Source organism: Chiloscyllium plagiosum, chromosome 28 (genome assembly GCF_004010195.1).
Source record: "Chiloscyllium plagiosum isolate BGI_BamShark_2017 chromosome 28, ASM401019v2, whole genome shotgun sequence".
Taxonomy (NCBI): Eukaryota; Metazoa; Chordata; class Chondrichthyes; order Orectolobiformes; family Hemiscylliidae; genus Chiloscyllium; species Chiloscyllium plagiosum.
The window spans coordinates 50,455,880-50,474,321 of NC_057737.1; the positions used below are offsets into that span (position 1 = coordinate 50,455,880).

Sequence of the window (18,442 nt, forward strand, 5' to 3'; positions counted from 1 at the left end):
GTGTAGAGGAGATTTACTAGGATGTTGCCTGGTATGGAAGGATTGTCTTACGAGGAAAGGCTGAGGGCCTTGAGGCTGTTCTCGTTAGAGAGGAGAAGGTTGAGAGGTGACTTAATAGAGACATACAAGATAATCAGAGGGTTAGATAGGGTGGACAGGGAGAGCCTTTTTCCAAGTATGGGGACGGCAAACACGAGGGGACACAACTTTAAAGTGAGGGGAGATCGGTATAAGACAGATGTCAGAGGTAGTTTCTTTACTTAGAGAGTAGTAAGGGTATGGAATGCTTTGCCTGCATTGGTAGTAGATTCGCCAAGTTTGAGTGCATTTAAGTCGTCATTGGACAGACAAATGGACGTACATGGAATAGTGTAGGTGGGATGGGCTTCAGATTAGTATGACAAGACGGCGCAACATTGAGGGCAGAAGGGCCTGTACTGCGCTGTAATGTTCTATGTTCTATTGAACTTAAAAAGGATGATTTATAACGATTTGGGAAAATTGTCTAATAAATCATAGGTGAGCTTCAGTGCAGAAAATTATGAGATGATATACTTTGATCAGAAGAACATTGAACGACAATATACAGAGGAACCTCGATTATCCAGCATTCGATTATCCGAACAAGATCGCAAGGTCTTGATGCTTGGCTAAATTGTGTTATCTGGCATCCGATTATGTAAACAGTCAAAATATTCCCCGCCTGTGTCCTTTGGATAATTGAGGTTCCTCTATAAAATAGGTACAATTCTAAAAGGGTTCAGGAGCATAGGAATCTGGATGTATATGCACACAGACCATTGAAGGTAACAGGGCAGATAGAGAGAGCACCAGTTACAGTAAGTAAAGCATTCAGTTTCCTGGTTTTATTAATCAGGGTACAGAGTACAAGTGCAAGGAAGGATATTGAGCTTATTAAATCTCAGCGGTTGTATTATGCACCTAATTGGACCAATAGAACCATAGAAATTATACAACACAGAAGGGACAATTTGGCCCATCATGTCCATGCTGACCTAAAGTCACCCAGGTGCCCTTTCTAATCGCATCCTCCTGTGCATGATCCACAACAATGCAGCTTAGAACACTTAAAGTGCAGATCCAGATGCTTTTAAAAACATTCGGGTTTCTAACTCCTCTTCCAACTCCAGGCAGCAAATTCCAGACACTTACCACCCTCTGTATAAAAACATATTTCCTCACATCCCCTCTGATCCCCAATTCCTTCGTCTCCGCCGCATCTGCTCCCAGGAGGACCAGTTCCAGAACCGTACAACCCAGATGGCCACCTTCTTCAAAGACCACAATATCCCCCCAGACGTGGTCGATGATGCCCTCCACCGCATCTCCTCCATTTCCCGCTCCTCCGCCCTTGAGCCCCGTCCCTCCAACCGCCACCAGGAAAGAACCCCACTGGTCCTCACCTACCACCCCACCAACCTCCATATACAGCGTATCAACCGCCATCATTTCCGCCACCTCCAAACGGACCCCATCACCAGGGATATATTTCCCTCCCCTCCCCTATCAGCGTTCTGAAAAGACCACTCCCTCCGTGACTCCCTCGTCAGGTCCACAACCTCCACTTGCGCCCACACCTTCCCCCTTACTTCCCTCCAAGGCCCCAAGGGATACTTCCATATCCTCCACAAATTCACCTGCACCTCCACACACATCATTTACTGCGTCCGCTGCACCCGATGTGGCCTCCTCTATATTGGGGAGACAGGCTGCCCACTTGCGGAACGTTTCAGAGAACACCTCTGGGACACCCGGACCAACCAACCCAACCACCCCGTGGCTCAACACTTCAACTCCCCCTCCCACTCCACCAAGGACATGCAGGTCCTTGGACACTCCGGCCTATCACCCTCACCTTGACCTCCTTCCACCTATCGCATTTCCAACGCCCCTCCCCCAAGTCCCTCTTCCCTACCTTTTATCTTAGCCTGCTGGACACACTTTCCTCATTCCTGAAGAAGGGCTTATGCCCGAAATGTCGATTCTCCTGTTCCTTTGATGCTGCCTGATCTGCACTTTTCCAGCAACACATTTTCAACTCTGATCTCCAGCATCTGCAGTCCTCATTTTCTCCTAAGAGAATCCATTGGCCAGTATCCAGGAGAGTGCACACCCTGGAAGGTCCACCTACAGCTGGTTTGGAACAGTTAAATTGCTTAGCAAAATCCGAATCAGAACCAATCAAAATAAAAGTCTGCTTAAATGATCACCTAGTTGTCTTTCAAGGTTGATCTGATGCTGCTGTATCAGTGATTGCAGAACCAGTCTTAACCAAAATTCGCTCTGGAACTCCAGTCCTTAAGTTTGTGTAAGACCCTGGCCAGGCTGAAAACCTATACTGGAGAATCCCTACAGAATAAAGGTACAACTTCAGTTCCAGTCTTGTAGAGAAGCAGCTGGTTCAGTTATAAGGCCCGGGTCAAAGCTTGATGGGGTGAAATTGGTTGAGAAAGATTCAATCTGATTGGCTCAACATTTGTCAGTTGGAAAATTGCTGTCTGAGTGAAACCATAATTAAAAATCTGGGGGTTTCAGAAAAGTCTGTGAGCTATCAAAAGAGCTGGAAGGCGAAGAAATCATCAAACCTGTGTGGAATGGGTGGCATCGGCCATACTAATTTTGATGTTCAACGGGTCAGTTTACGTTTGTGGGGATTCTAAATGAATGGTAAACCGCATTTTGCAGGTGGGTAAATACCCAATTCCTCACATAGAGCATTTGCATGCAAAGCTGGCGGGGTGCTGTCCTTCATGAAGCTGGACATGAGGCAAGTGTAATTGTAATTGCAATTAGATTAGATTAGATTAGATTACTTACAGTGTAGAAACAGGCCCTTCGGCCCAACAAGTCCACACCGACCCTCCGAAGAGTAACCCACCCAGACCCATTCCCCTACATTTACCCCTGCCCCTAACACTACGAGCAATTTAACATGGCCAATTCACCTAACCTGCACATTTTTGGACTGTGGGAGGAAACCCACGCAGACACTGGGAGAATGTGCAAACTCCACACAGAGAGTCGCCTGAGGTGGGAATTGAACCCGAGTCTCTGGTGCTGTTAGGCAGCAGTGCTAACCACTGTGCCACGTGCCGCCCATAGATGAGGATTCCCAGTGATATGCTGCAACTAATGCCCGTAAGGCTTTGTAACAGTATACAAGACTGCCTGTTGGGGTATTATTAGCTGTGCCTTTTTCCAGCAGCCGATAGACAACATTTTACAATCACCATTTATTCCGAAGCTGTTAGAGAACTGAAGAAGCAGCTACCATAGTCTAAGGTGTTGACACATTATGGTCCCAAGCGAGGTGTGGTGCTGACATCTGATGCTTCCCCATACAGTATCTGGGTGGTGTTGGCTCACCGGTGGACAACTGGAGAGGAACATCTTTTGCAGGACATGGACTCCTGGCGGTACTGGTCACAGCGGGCGATCACTTACCAGCAGGGGCTTTGAGTATTTCCTAAAGTGGAATGGCATGTAAGGACAGCTCCATGCTATTCGTCATCCAGTAGTCTGGCCAAAAGAACAGTCCAGACTTTGAAGGCAGGCTTAAAGAAACAGCCCACAGCTTCGCTTGATACCAAGCTGTCCCAGTTCCTGTTAATTTTAGGACTACACCTCCAACCAAGTTGCTTCTGGGGAACAGACTCTGCACCAAGTTGAACTTGATCTTCCTAGACCTGGCAAGGAGAGGGTGAAATGGCCTCAGGAATACCAAGGGTGAATACATTACTCCTGTAAGTGACAGAGACCGTTTTCTTGAAGAGGTGAAGTTTGATGTTGAAACCACTGGACTGGCCCTGCATAGGTAAGAGGCATGGTCGATGTGAGGCCAGGTCCCATGACGTAAAACAGTCGGGTAGGAGAGATGGTCCTGACCAAGCATGTGGACCACCTGAAAGCTGTAACCTTACAAACCGGGCAGGAGCGATACACACCTGTTCCTCAGAACATCCAGTAAAGCTATCAGACCAGGTCGGTTCTCCCCCTTTGTTGAGCGTCACAGAAACCTCTGAGGATGAGATGGACATGGCAGATGTTGCAGCCTCTGCCATTACTGTCCGAAGAAGAAGGGGAAATTCTTCCAAGACGTGAGCTATGGTCAGCTACATGTTGCCAGTATCCAAGGCAGAATCAGAGAAACCTGGTGTGAAAATACACCTGGAGAAGGTGCGAGAAGAATGGGCCGATGTCCAAGACTTACAGGGGGAGGGATGTCGTGATTGGAACGAAATCAGCCAGGTTGATCTTATAGAATGAATGACCTGATTAGGGCTGTAAACATGGTCCACTTAAGGAGTCCTGGCTGACAGCTATAAACAGGAATGTCAGGTATTCTGTTCACTATTAAGAGTCTCGGCTCTGAGCTAACTGGGTCAGTATCATTATATATGGACACGTAAATAAAGGGTGACTTGATGGAGAGATACTGGCTTTCATGTAGTTATTTTGCTGTCCACTCCTCCAAACCATTTATGCCATTTCTGAGCTTACAACTATCCCCTACAGTATCCAATACATGGCTGCTGTTTGTGTCATCTGCAAATTTCCCAATTGTCCCCCCACATTCAAGTCCTAATTATTACTGTACAAATCAAACAAAGGAGTCTCAGCACAGAGACCTGCGGAACATGACGTGAAATAACTTCCCATTTGAAAGGGGAGTTATTGACCATTACCTTTTGTTTCCAACTTTAGGTCCAATTCAACATATTACCCTCTATGCTGTGGGCTTGTACTCTTGACCAATCTGCCATTTGGGATCTTGTCAAATGCCTTACCAAAATCTCGGAAACAAACCATGCTGACTATTCTTGACTAGTCCATGCCTTTCTAAGTAACATTTTATCCCAATCAGTTTAAATAGTTGGCCACCACAAAGTGAGAATAATTGGCATATAGAACATAGAACATAGAAGAATTCAGCGCAGTACAGGCCCTTTGGCCCTCGATGTTGCGCCGATCCAAGCCCACCTAACCTATACTAACCCACTATCCTCCATATACCTATCCAATGCCCGCTTAAATGCCCATAAAGAGGGAGAGTCCACCACTGCTACTGGCAGGGCATTCCATGAACTTACGACTCGCTGAGTGAAGTACCTACCCCTAACTTCAGTCCTATATCTACCCCCCCTTAATTTAAAGCTATGCCACCTTGTAATACCCGACTCCATATGTGGAAAAAGGTTCACACTGTCAACCCTATATAACCCCCTAATCATCTTGTACACCTCAATCAAGTCACCCCTAAACCTTCTTTTCTCTAATGAAAACAGCCCCAAGTGTCTCAGTCTTTCCTCATACGATCTTCCTTCCATACCAGGCAACATCCTGGTAAACCTCCTCTGCACCCGTTCCAGTGCCTCCACATCCTTCCTATAGTATGGCGACCAAAACTGCACACAATATTCCAGATGCGGCCGCACCAGAGTCTTATACAACTGCATCATGACCTCAGGACTCAGGAACTCAATTCCTCTACCAATAAAAGCCAGTACGCCATATGCCTTCCTCACCACACTATTTACCTGGGTGGCAACTTTCAGAGATCTGTGTACATGGACACCAAGATCCCTCTGCTCATCCACACTACCAAGTATCCGACCATTAGCCCAGTACCCCATCTTTTTGTTATTCCTCCCACTTAGCTACATTGAATTCCATTTGCCACCTTTCTGCCCAGCTCTGCAGCTTCTCTATATCCTGCTGTAACCTGCCACATCCTTCCTCACTGTCAACAACTTCTCCGACTTTCGTATCATCCGCAAACTTTCTCACCCAACCTTCTAACCCCTCTTCCAGGTCATTTATAAAAATGACAAACAGCAATGGTCCCAAAACAGATCCTTGCGGAACACCGCTAGAGACGGCACTCCAAATATAGTTATTTGGTATTTCCTTTGTAGCCTTTTTAAACAATGGAACTATATTTGCATTCTTCCACTTCTCTGCCACCTCACCGATGTATAGTGAAGATTGGAAAATAATCCTCATTATTACAGTTGTGATTGATGAGAATGATCTTGGGATGAGAAACTTCTGTGATGTGTATAGATTAGAGAAGATAGGACTATTCTCCTTGGAGAGAAAGTGTTCAGAGAAAATCTGATATCTGATTTCAAATATGAGCAGGCTGGATAGAGTGGATACGCGAAATTGTTCTCATTTGTAAAAGGAACAAGAGTGAGAGGGCATAGGTTTAAAGTGATTTGTAATGCGCGATATGAGAAACCTTTTTTACTCATCGAGTATGTAGGATTTAGAATGCACTGCCTAGAAGTATGAAGGCAAGTTTACTGGAGGCAGTCAAGGGGATATTGGACAATTATATTGGACAAAAATAGTGTTCAAGAGTATGAGAAAAAAGCAAGTGATTGGCACAAGCTAATTATGCTGATTTTAAAGAGCTGGTGCACGCATAATTGGCCAAATAGTCTCATCCTTCATGTAAGACATTTGTGATTCTGAATTTGTGGAATATAGTTTCAAGAGTGAGGAGCTCAATTATATGGCAAAGCTATCACAGTTTAAGATGAAAACCAACTGATCTTTTCACAATTATTTTCGGCAATTAGCATTTAGATGTACAATTGCAGTGCAAAGGCATACAAGGCTATGGGCCTTGTACTGGAAAATGGGATTAGAAAAATCTCATTTAGAGGCTTGTTTAGGGTCTTGACTGACAAACAATGGGCCAAGGGCTTTTTGCTGTGTCATAAATGTCTGATAATTGCTTGCTTGCTATTTGGTGATGTTATGTCAGTGTATTTACCCTGCTCTGCATCATGAGTCCTGCATTAGTCAACTCATGTCTAATATATTCATGACATTCCTTTGTTAACTATAAATTCCTGTTTCTCAGAGTGCTACTGAACATAATGTACCTGATGGTGGAGACAATCCGTCAGGAAACAGAAGAGGATAATCTGGAATGGAGGGCAATGAGGGAGACCTTCAGAACAGACCTAGGTGTGACGATATGTTCTGTCAGATTTATTGATAATAAAAGGAACCACAAGTGAATTGTTTTTTATACATGATATTTCATAAGACAACAAAATATTCGAAGTTAAGAAGGGAGAGAAATATTTAACATTTATCCGTACTCTGTTTTTCTATCCCTCCGCTCCATAAATCAACTCCTTATGGGGCTTAACTTAACTTGTGCTACTGTTATCAAGCCTGAATAATTCATAATTGTCACAGAACTTATTGTACAGAAGTAGGTTAATTATCCCAGCTGAAAACGTGTTGCTGGAAAAGCGCAGTAGGTCAGGCAGCATCCAAGGAGCAGGAGAATCGACGTTTCGGGCATGAGCCCTTCTTCAGGAAAGCCCTGAAGAAGGGCTCATGCCCGAAACGTCGATTCTCTTGCTCCTTCGATGCTGCCTGACCTGCTGCGCTTTTCCAGCAACACATTTTCGGCTCTGATCTCCAGCATCTGCAGTCCTCACTTTCTCCTCAATTATCCTAGCTGCTTATTACCTGCATCTTTTTTACATGAAGCTTTTCCCATTATACTTCACCTATTGCAATCAGTGTACCTTATATTTCAGCTTCCCTTGAATGAATACACTGAATTTGCTTCAGTTATTCCTTGTGCTGGTGAGTTCTGTGTTCTCATCACTCTGGGTAAACAAAATTCTACTGTATCTTTCATTTCATTTATTTTTGACTACATTTATTATGGCCCTAGTTTTAGATTTGCAGAAATTCTTGTGAATGCTTATTAAGTACAAAGATCAGTTTATCTAATTTCAAGAAAATTATTTACAAATGCCCAAAAATGTGCAGGAAAAATTGAAAATGCTAGCATTTGTGTAGTGTTATGAATTGGAATCCATGTAGATACATTGAGTACAGTGAAATATTTAGTCCACTAAGTCCTGAGTATTTTGCATTGACCATTTGGTTAGAGTGTCTTCCATTGATTTGGCAAACAGCATGACTAATGGACAAAACAACAGAATCCTATTTTATATCAGGGTTGAGCTTTCATGTATTTTATACAAGTATGCTATCACTCTCTCCAGGTTAAATAAACACTGCGTGAGACAAGGCCCAACCTGAATACGTAAATTGCTTTGGTTCATATTCAGATGACCATAGAAAATAATAATTGTCTCTAAACTTGATTAATTTGTACATTATGACTTAATTACACAATGTAAAATTCAAGTTTTCTAGCTTCCCCATTACTGGATTAATGTATTTATCCAGTGTTTTTAGCGTTAAAAAATTCTGCAGTATTTCTGTAACATGGTTAGAAAAAAAATAAGCTGCTAAGCCAAATAAGGAGGTATCATGAAAGATTAAAAGGTTAAGTAAAACCAACACCTACCATGATTGCCAACCATGCATAGAATGTGTGTACACTATTTAAGCAGACACTTAAAAACTAAAATAAGTTTACTTTTGTTTTTATACTTTATTTCTCTTACCCAATGTACTTTCCAAAAAAAAAACTGTCATTAGTTTGCATTTGTTGCTCAGAGTTACTGCATGAGCGATGTCACTGCTAATGCAAATACTGCTTGGAGTCAACGAGTGCAGCCTAATTAAACATCTGTTTTAAGGAGTACCTGAAGATCAACAGGGTGGTGAAGTCGCATAGGGAAACCGTGGGGCCCAAATGGTTCAAGACACAAGGGTGTTGTGAGGGTAGTGTTTTGAAGCCGACGTTTACATTGGCGACAATATACGTAGATGTGATCAGACGTTTCTCTCATGAACAGAATGTCAAAGTTGCCAAATATCTGGGTTTTGCCTGAGTCATAGAGATGTACAGCATGTAAACAGACCCTTCGGTCCAACCCGTCCATGCCGACCAGATATCCCAACCCAATCTAGTTCCACCTACCAGCACCCGGCCCATATCCCTCCAAACCCTTCCTATTCATATACCCATCCAAATGCCTCTTAAATGTTGCAATTGTACCAGCCTCCACCACATCCTCTGGCAGCTCATTTCATAAACGTACCACCCTCTGTGTGAAAAAGTTGCCCCTTACTTCTCTCTCATATCTTTCCCCTCTCACTCTAAACCTATGCCCTCTAGTTCTGGACTCCCCCACCCCAGGGAAAAGACCTTGTCTATTTATCCTATCCATGCCCCTCATAATTTTGTAAACCTCTATAAGGTCACCCCTCAGCCTCCGACGCTCCAGGGAAAACAGCCCCAGTCTGTTCAGCCTCTCCCTGTAGCTCAGATCCTCCAATCCTGGCAACATCCTTGTAAATCTTTTCTGAGGCTCAGTTGAGAATGGAAACGTGTCAAATATATGCAAATTGAAAGTCAAAAGTCAGTCATAGAAAATAATGTGCAACCAGTGTTTAGTTGGAGGAATTTATAGCTCATTGAAGTCTGGATTTCTGGAAAGCAGCCTAAAGATAGGTATGCATTAATCAGGGCTCATGTGAAAACTGACCACAGAATCTCCACAAAGTTCTGATAAAGTGGACTTTAAGTTAAATCTGTTTCTATTTCCACAGATGCTGCCAGACCAATTGAGTTTCTCCATTATTGTGCTTGTTTCAGATTTGTCTTTGTACAAATACATAACATTGCCTTTTTCTTTTCCCAAGGTGTATCCCTGTACAACAATGAACCATTTTCAGTTATGCTATTTGGGATGGTGACCAAATTCTGCAGTGGTCATGCTCCCCATTTCCCTATGAAGAAGGTTCTCTTGTTGCTTTGGAAAACTGTATTGGTGAGTTTTAGTAAAATAGGAGATTTGTTTTCATCACTAGTATTTGTGATTTAAAGAGGTTTGTTTGTGCTTTACATTTGTTAAGAAAAAAATGGCAACTTTTTGTGGTTTAGGTGGAAAGTCTATTGCATAAAGTCAGAAACATGTCCTCATTTTAATCCATATTTGCTTCGAATTAGTTTCATCAACCAACAAGAGCATTAAAATTGGTCACAGACTGTGAGCTGCAATGCAATAATATTATGATTCTTGTTACTGTTTTATTATCTATGAACTCTCGTTGACCTGTCAGGCAAGTGGGTGTTGAATTAGAGGCATTTGTATTATCCTGGAAAGTTGAGCATCCTGTTTTGGCAAATGCACTTGAGTAAGATGTCAGGTTGCCAGTGATTATTGGGTTAATATTCATAGATTAGAAAATGCACCAAACCATCTCATTTGTATGTGAGATGTTCCCTTTGCGCATGTTTGAAATTCCAAAGTCGGAAGTTACACAACATCTGCTTATAGACCGACAGATTTATTTGAAATCACAAACTTTCGGAGCACTGCTCCTTCAGGTCAAGTGGAGGGAAGCACAGGCACAGAATGCATAGGCAGAGAGATAATGGTAAGATGGTTGTGATTTCAAATAAACCTGTTGAACTATAAGCTGGTGTCGTGTGATTTCTGACTTTATCCCCCCCCAGTCAAACACCAGCGGCTCCATATTAAAATTCCAAAATCAGTGAGTATGAACACAAGTTTATATTAGCATTTTAGTGTTGCGCAAATAGTTCATCCTCCTTAGATCTTTAATTCAGTGTTACTTGGCTCCTTAATAGCTATCGCTAGGAGGCTTTGAAGACTTGCAGGTTCTTAAAGTGAAGAAACGTGAGGCACTTGGTCTGCCACCACTCCCTGAAGACAGCATCAAAGTGATCCGTAACATGAGAGCTGCCTCACCACCAGCATCTGCCTCTGACCTAATAGAGCAGCAGCAGAAACGGGCTCGCCGAGAGCACAAGGTGAGAGTGACATGCATTGACCAAATCGGGTGCCATTAATACTGATGATTTGCTTGCACAGATATTTGCACAAGCAAAATTCTTGTATTTTCATTTATTTCCAATGTGACTATCAGAAAGAAAATCTTCTTTGGGCACCCCAATTTTATTTCTCCTCCATGGTTTCTCATCTCTTGGCATTTAGAAAATGTTCTAATGTGTCTTTCCTTGCATGAAGAGTGTTCTCCATTGTGCCTTGGCTCCTTTAAGCATGAATGGATGATGGAGGTTGGTGGAGTAGTTTATAAAGGGTCACATAGGACTACTGGCACAGAAACGGGCCGTTTGGCCTAACCAGACCATATCAACGTTCATACTCTACTTGAGCCACCTCTCTTCTTTCTCAACCATCACAACCATTTATTCCCTTCTCCTTGTGTGCTTGTCTTGCAGGATTTAAAATGTATGGGAACAGATACAAATTTACCATGGAAACATTAGAAGTAGCCCCTGAAAACTTAATAAAGGTAAAAACAATGACTGCAGATGCTGGAAACCAGATTCTGGATTAGTGGGTGCTGGAAGAGCACAGCAGTTCAGGCAGCATCCGAGGAGCAGTAAAATCGACGTTTCGGGCAAAAGCCCTTCATCAGGAATACAGGCAGAGAGCCTGAAGGGTGGAGAGATAACTCTGCCTGTATTCCTGATGAAGGGCTTTTCCCCGAAACGTCGATTTTACTGCTCCTCGGATGCTGCCTGAACTGCTGTGCTCTTCCAGCACCACTAATCCAGAACCTGAAAACTTAATGCCAGAGGCAAAAATAATTCAAGGAAGATCTGCCTCTTGTATTTTGTTTGGATGCACCATAGGGGCAGGAGACAGAATCTGTAAGGAGCTGCACCTTTAATTTCAGGTGTCTCTCCTGTATTGCTGTTCCAGCTCATCCGGTCTCCTTGTTGGCATAACTGGTTTCTTGGGTAGCACATGGCTGGGTGTTAGGCAGGTTATCGCCTTGGGCTATGCTGAAACCTCCCAATAGCTTTTTGGGCTCCTTATCCATTGCAGTTGCCAACATCTAGATGGCAGGGAATAATACTGATTATATTCTTGTCCCAGGTCACGTTGCCAAGCAGCTCCAGGATCTCAGCAGGTTTGTTAGGGCTACAGTCTTGACTCACTCTCCGTTGTGACCCTTGCACTTTCAGATAGTCGGTATAGTTAAGGAAGGAAACTGGAAATTGGCTGTGGCTCTGGAGGCCTGGATGTTTGCTGTGACTGAAGCACGTACTGGTTCCTGTCTGTCAGGGAGTAGCTGTTGAGTGTTTCATGCCTCTCTGTCTGTACTTGGTCCCCTGCTGACAGAGCCCTGGCTACAACTCCTGCAGGATCCATCTTTAAGTGTGCCTGGCTCCATTTCATCTGGGAGAAAGTGAGGACTGCAGGTGCTGGAGATCAGAGTTGAAGAGGGGTAGCATGGTGGCTCAGTGGTTAGCACTGCTGTCTCACAGCGCCAGAGACCTGGGTTTGATTCCCACCTCAGGCAACTGTCTGTGTGGACTTTGCACATTCTCCCCATGTCTGTGGGGGTTTTCTCTGGGTGTTCCGGTTTCCTCCCATAATCCGAAGATATGCAGGTCAGGTGAATTGACCATGCTAAATTGCCCATAGTGTTAGGTGCATTAGTTAGATGGAAATGGATCTGGGTAGGTTACTCTTTGGAGGGTCGGTGTGGACTTGTTGGGCCGAAGCACCTGTTTCTACACTGTAGGTAATCTAATTTAATCTATTCCTGTCCAAATGTCTTTTAAAATGTTGCAATTATACCCACCTCTACCATCTCCTCTGGTAGCTCGTTTTATACATGCATCACCCTCTATGAAAAAATTGCCCTCAATACTGCCCCCCATGATCACTGTTGGGAACACGTCTTTGATGTAATATTGCCATCGGGACCTCGAGATCTCCTTCAGATAATCTGATTTTCAGATAATTGGTATTCACATAATCGAGGTTCCTCTGTATTTGTAATATAAAATAAATAACCTAACCTACGCCCCCCTCAATTCACTGCTATCAATGTGCATGTCCAGCAGTCGCTTAAATGTCCCTAATGACTCCGCTTCCACCACCACAGCCGGCAATGCATTCCGCGCATTCACAACTCTCTGCGTAAAGAACCTACCTCTGAGGTCTCCTCTATACCTTCCTCCTAACATCTTAAAACTATGAACCCTTGTGCCAGTCAATCTTGCCTGGGGAAAAGTCTGTGGCTATCGACTGTATCTATGCCTCTCATTATCTTGTATACTTCATTCAAGTGACCTCTCTTCCTCCTCCTCTCCAGAGGAAAAAGTCTGAGCTTAGTCAACCTCTCTTTGCAAGACAAGTCCTCCAGTCCAGGCAACATCCTAGTAAACCTTCTTTGCACCCTCTCCAAAGCCTCCGTGTCTTTCCTATATTAGGATGACCAGAACTGGACACAATATTCCAAGTGTGGTCTCTCCAAGGTCTTGTGGAGCTGCAGCAAAACCTCATGGCTCTTAAGCTTGCTCCCCCGTTAACGAAAGCCAAAACACCATAGTTAAAAATCACACAGCACCAGGTTATCGTCCAACAGATTTAATTGGAAGCACTAGCTTTTGGAGCGCCGCTCCTTCATCAGGTGGTTGTGGAGGACACAACTGTAAGACACAGAATTTATAGCAAAAATTTATAGTGTGATGTAACTGAAATTATACATTGAAAAAGACCTGGATTGTTTGTTGAGTCTTTCATCTGATCTAAGTATCTGAAGCCCTCCCTCCTGCATCAGCCTCGCAACCACGTGTTAAGCTGCACTTGCTGACTGTTCCTTACCTCACTGTCTCGTGGCACCGGTAGCAATCCTGAGATCACTATTCTACTCGTCCTGCTCTTCAGCTTTCAACCTAGCACTCTGTAGTCACTTTTCAGATCCTTAATCCCTTTCCTGGCTATATCATTGGTGCCAATATGTACCATGATTGCTGGCTGCTCACCCTCCCCCCTTCAAAATCCTGTATACCCAATCGGCGACATCCTGGATCCAGGCACCGGGGAAGCAACATACTTTCCAGGAGTCCCATTCCTGACCACAAAATCTTCTGTCAATCGGTCTTACTGTTGAGTCCCCTACCACTAGCGCTTTTCTATTTTCTCCCCTTCCTGTCTGAGCCTTAGTGTCAGAAATCTGTCAACTTCAACGCCAGAAGTATCCAAAATAAGGTCGGTAAGCTTGCAGCATGGATAAATACCTGGGACTTCGATGTTGTGGCCGTTTCGGAGACATGGATAGAGCAGGGTGAGGAATAGATGTTGCAGTTTCCAGGGTTTAGGTCTTTCATTAAGAACAGGCAAGATGGTAAAAGAGGGGGAGGTATGGCCTTGTTCGTCAAGGATAGTATAACGGTAGCTGAAAGAACTTTTGATGAGGACTCGTCTACTGAGGTAGTGTGGGTTGAGGTTAAAAACAGGAGAGGAGAAGTCACATTGTTTGGAGTTTTTTGTAGGCCTCCGCAGAGCTCCAAGGTGATGGAAGAGAGGATTAGCAAAATTATTCTGGGTAGATTAGATTAGATTAGATTACATTACATTACAGTGTTGGAAACAGGCCCTTCGGCCCAACAAGTCCACACCGACCCCGCCGAAGCGTAACCCACCCATACCCCCTACATTTACCCCTTAGCTAACACTACGGGCAATTTAGCATGGCCAATTCACCTGACCTGCACATCTTTGGACTGTGGGAGGAAACCAGAGCACCCGGAGGAAACCAACGCAGACACGGGGAGAACGTGCAAACTTCACACAGTCAGTCGCCTGAGGCGGGAATTGAACCCGGGTCTCTGGCGCTATGAGGCAGCAGTGCTAACCACTTTGCCACCGTGCCGCCCACTGTAGGAGTGAAAGGAACAGGGTGGTCATTATGGGGGACTTTAACTTCCCCAACATTGATTAGAAATGGTATAACTCTTGTACGTCGGATGGATCAGTTTTTGTCCAATGTGTACAGAAGGGTTTCCTGACATAGTTTGCCAAAGGGCCGACAAGATGGGAGGCCACACTGGGTCTGGTGCTTGGTAATGAATCAGGCCAGGTGTTTGATTTAGTTGTAGGTGAGCACTTTGGAGAGAGTGACCATGATTCAGTTATGTTTAGTTTAGTGATGGAAAGGGATAGGTACATGCCACAGGTCAAGAGTTATCGATGAGGCAAGGGCAATTATAAGGCAATTAGGCAAGAATTAGGATGCATAGAATGGGGTAGCAAAATGCAGGGGATGCAGACAATGGGAATGTGGAGCTGGTTTAAGGAACGGGGTATTGCATGTCCTTGATAGGTATGTCCCTGTCAGGCAGGGAGGAAGTGATAAGGTAAGGGAACCATGGTTTACTACAGAAATTGCATCTTTTGTTAAGCGGAAGAAGGAGGCTTATGTGTTGATGAGACAAGATGGTTCAGATGAGGTGATGGAGAGTTACAGATCAGCTAGGAAGGATTTAAAGAGAGAGTTAAGAGCAAAGAGAGGACACGAGCAGTCTTTAGCAAATAGAATAAAGGAGGACCCTAAAGCCTTCTATATGTATGTGAGGAATAAAAGGATGACTAGGGTAGGAATAGGGCCAGTCAAAGACAAGTGGGAGGTTGAGTGTAGACCCTGTGGAGATCGGAGAGGTGCTAAACGAACAGTCCTCATCGGTTTTCACTCAGGAAAAGGAGAATATTGTAGAGGAGAAGAATGATATATGAGACATTAGACTAGAAAAGATTGAGGTTAGCCACGAAGAGGTGTTGTCAATTCTAGAAGAAGTGAAAGTAGACAAGTCACCTGGGCTGGATGGAATTTGTCCGAGGATTCATTGGGAAGCTAGAGAGGAGATAGTAGAGCCTTTGGCTTTGATCTTTGAGTCGTCATTGTCTATAGGTTTAGTACCAGAGGTGTGGAGGATTGCAAATGTTGTGCCCTTGTTCAAGAAGGGCAGTCGAGATGACCCAGGTAATTATAGACCAGTGAGCCTTACTTCTGTTGTAAGAAAGAATTAGAAGAGATAAGATTTATTATTATCTAGCAAGCAACAATTTGATTTCAGGTATGGATTTGTCAAGGGCAGGTAGTGTCTCACAAACCTCCATTGAGATTTTTGAGAAGGTGACCAAGCATGAAGGACGGGTTGCACCTGAACTGGAGGGGTACAAATGTCCTGGGTGGGAGATTTGTTCGTGTGATTCGGGAGGTTTTAAACTAGTTTGGCAGGGGGGTGGGAATCAGAACCACATGTCTGATATGGGGTTAGTTGCAGATGGGGCAGTGACAGGATGTATTGAATCTATCAGCAAGTTTTCTCATGCGATGAAACAAAGGGATCAGTTAAAGTGTGTCTGCTTTAATACAAGGAGTGTCTGGAATAAGAGTGACTAAATTAGAACATGGATCACCACTTGGGGCTATAATGTTGTGGCCATAATGGAGATGTGGGTTCCACAAGGGCAGGAATAGTTGCTTGATGTCCCAGGGTTTAGAAGTTTTAAAAAGAACAGGGAGGATGGAAAAAGAGGAGGGGGTGTAGCATTGCTAATCAGAGAGTGCATCACAGCTACAGAAATGAAGGTTGTCGAGAAAGGTTTGTCTACTGAGTCAACATGGGTGGAAGCTAGGATCAGCAGGGGAACAGCCATCACATTGGGGGTTTTCTACAGACCACCTAATAGCAGGAGAGAGATTGAAGATCTCATAGGAGGGTAGATTCTGGAAAAATGCAGAAGTAGCAGAGTGGTTGTTATGGGTGACTTCAACTTTCCCAATATTGACTGGAACCTCCTTAGTGCAGATGGTTTGGATGGAGCCGTTTTTGTTAGGTGTGTTCAGGAGGGTTTCCTTACTCAGTATGTAGACAGATCGATGCGGGGAGAGGCCGTTTTGGATTTGGTGCTCGGCAACGAGCCAGGACAGGTGTCAGATTTCGCGGTGGGAGAACACTTTGGTGACAGTGATCACAACTGCCTCACATTTACCATAGCCTTGGAGAGAGAAAGGAGCAGTTACTGAAGGAAGAGATTTAATTGGGGAAAAGGAAATTATGATGCTATCAGACAGGAGTTGGGAAGTACAGACTGGAAGCAATTGCTCCACAGAAAGGGCACAGCAGACATTTAGAGACTATTTAAGGAGCAGTTGTTGCGAGTGATGCATAAATTTGTTCCTCTAAGACAGGTGAGAAGGAGTAGGATTAAGGAACCTTGGATGACGAAAACAAAAGAGCTTCTTGTCAAAAGGAAGAAGGCAGCTTACATAAGGTGGAGGAAGCGAGGATCTAGAAGATTACAGGCTTACTAGAAAGCAGCTCAGAAATGGACTGAGGAGAGTCTGGAGAGGGCACGAAAAAGGCTTGGCAAGAAGGATTTGGGAGAACCCAAAGGCATTTTACTCGTACGTGAGGAATACAAGAATGATCAGGGAGAAGATAGGGCCGATCAGGGATAGCGGAGGGAACTTGTGTGTGGATTCTGAGCAGATAGGGGAAGCCCTAAATGAGGTTTTTGCTTCAGTTTTCACCAAGTAAAGGGACCTTGTTGTGAATGAGAACTTAGAGAAGCTGGGACACAGCCTTGACCAGATCAAGATTGATGAAGTTGATGTGCTAGAAATTTTGGAAAATATTAAGGTTGATAAGTCCCCAGGGCCAGACTAGATTTATCCTAGGCTGCTCCAGGAAGTGAGAAAGGAAGTTGCTCAGTCGCTGATAAGATCTTTGCCTCCTCATTCTCCACTGGAGTCGTACTGGAGGATTGGAAGGAGGCGAATGTTGTTTCTCTTTTCAAGAAGGGTAATAGGGAAATCCTAAGTGGATGTGGTGTATATGGACTTCACCAAGGCATTCGATAAGGTTCCTGAAGAAGGGCTAATGCCCGAAACGTCGATTCTCCTGTTCCCTAGATGCTGCCTTTTTCCAGCAACACATTTCCATCTCTGATCTCCAGCATCTGCAGACCTCACTTTCTCCTCATTCGATAAGGTTCCTCTGGTAGGCTCATTCATAAGGTCAGAAAGTATGGGATACATTGAGTTTTGGCTATCTGGATTCAGAATTGGCTGGCTGATAGAAGGCAGAGAGTGTTACAGATGGAAAGTATTCTGCCTGGAGGTCAGTGTTGAGTGGGGTCCCGCAGGGCTCTGTTCTTTGTAGTTTTTATAAATGACTTGGATGACGAGGTAGAGGGGTGGGTTAGTAAATTTGCAGATGACACAAAGTTTGGAAATGTCGTCGAGAGTATAGAGGGCTACTGCAGGCTGCAGCGCGACATAGACAGGATGCAGAGCTGGGCTGAGAAATGGCAGTTGGAGTTCAACCTGGATAAATGCAAAGTGATGCATTTTGGAAGGTCGAACTCGAATGCTGACTATAGGATTAAAGATAGGATTCTTGGCAGTGTGGAGGAACAGAGGGATCTTGGTGTGCAAGTACATGTACACAGATCTTTGAAAGTTGCCACCCAGGTAAATAGTGCGGTGAAGAAGGCATATGGTGTACTAGCTTTTATTGGTAGAGGAATTGAGTTCCGGAGTACTGAGGTCATGTTGCAGTTGTATAAGACTCTGGTGCGGCCGCATCTGGAGTATTGTGTGCAGTTTTGGCCGCCATACTATAGGAAGGATGTGGAGGCACTGGAACGGGTACAGAGGAGGTTTACCAGGA

At 44.2% G+C, this 18,442-nt stretch overlaps 1 protein-coding gene across 1 annotated transcript in view; it reads left to right on the forward strand.

Annotated features, from left to right (window-relative positions):
- strip1 (striatin interacting protein 1) overlaps positions 1–18,442 on the forward strand; it is a gene marked incomplete at its 5' end in the record, with an annotated part of 196,340 nt that overhangs the window by 50,804 nt on the left and 127,094 nt on the right. Inside the window, 3 exons of the mRNA XM_043718937.1 lie at positions 6,893–6,999; positions 9,616–9,743; positions 10,568–10,750. Of these exons, the coding sequence (XP_043574872.1) occupies positions 6,893–6,999; positions 9,616–9,743; positions 10,568–10,750 (418 nt within the window). The remainder of the gene's footprint in view (positions 1–6,892; positions 7,000–9,615; positions 9,744–10,567; positions 10,751–18,442) is intronic.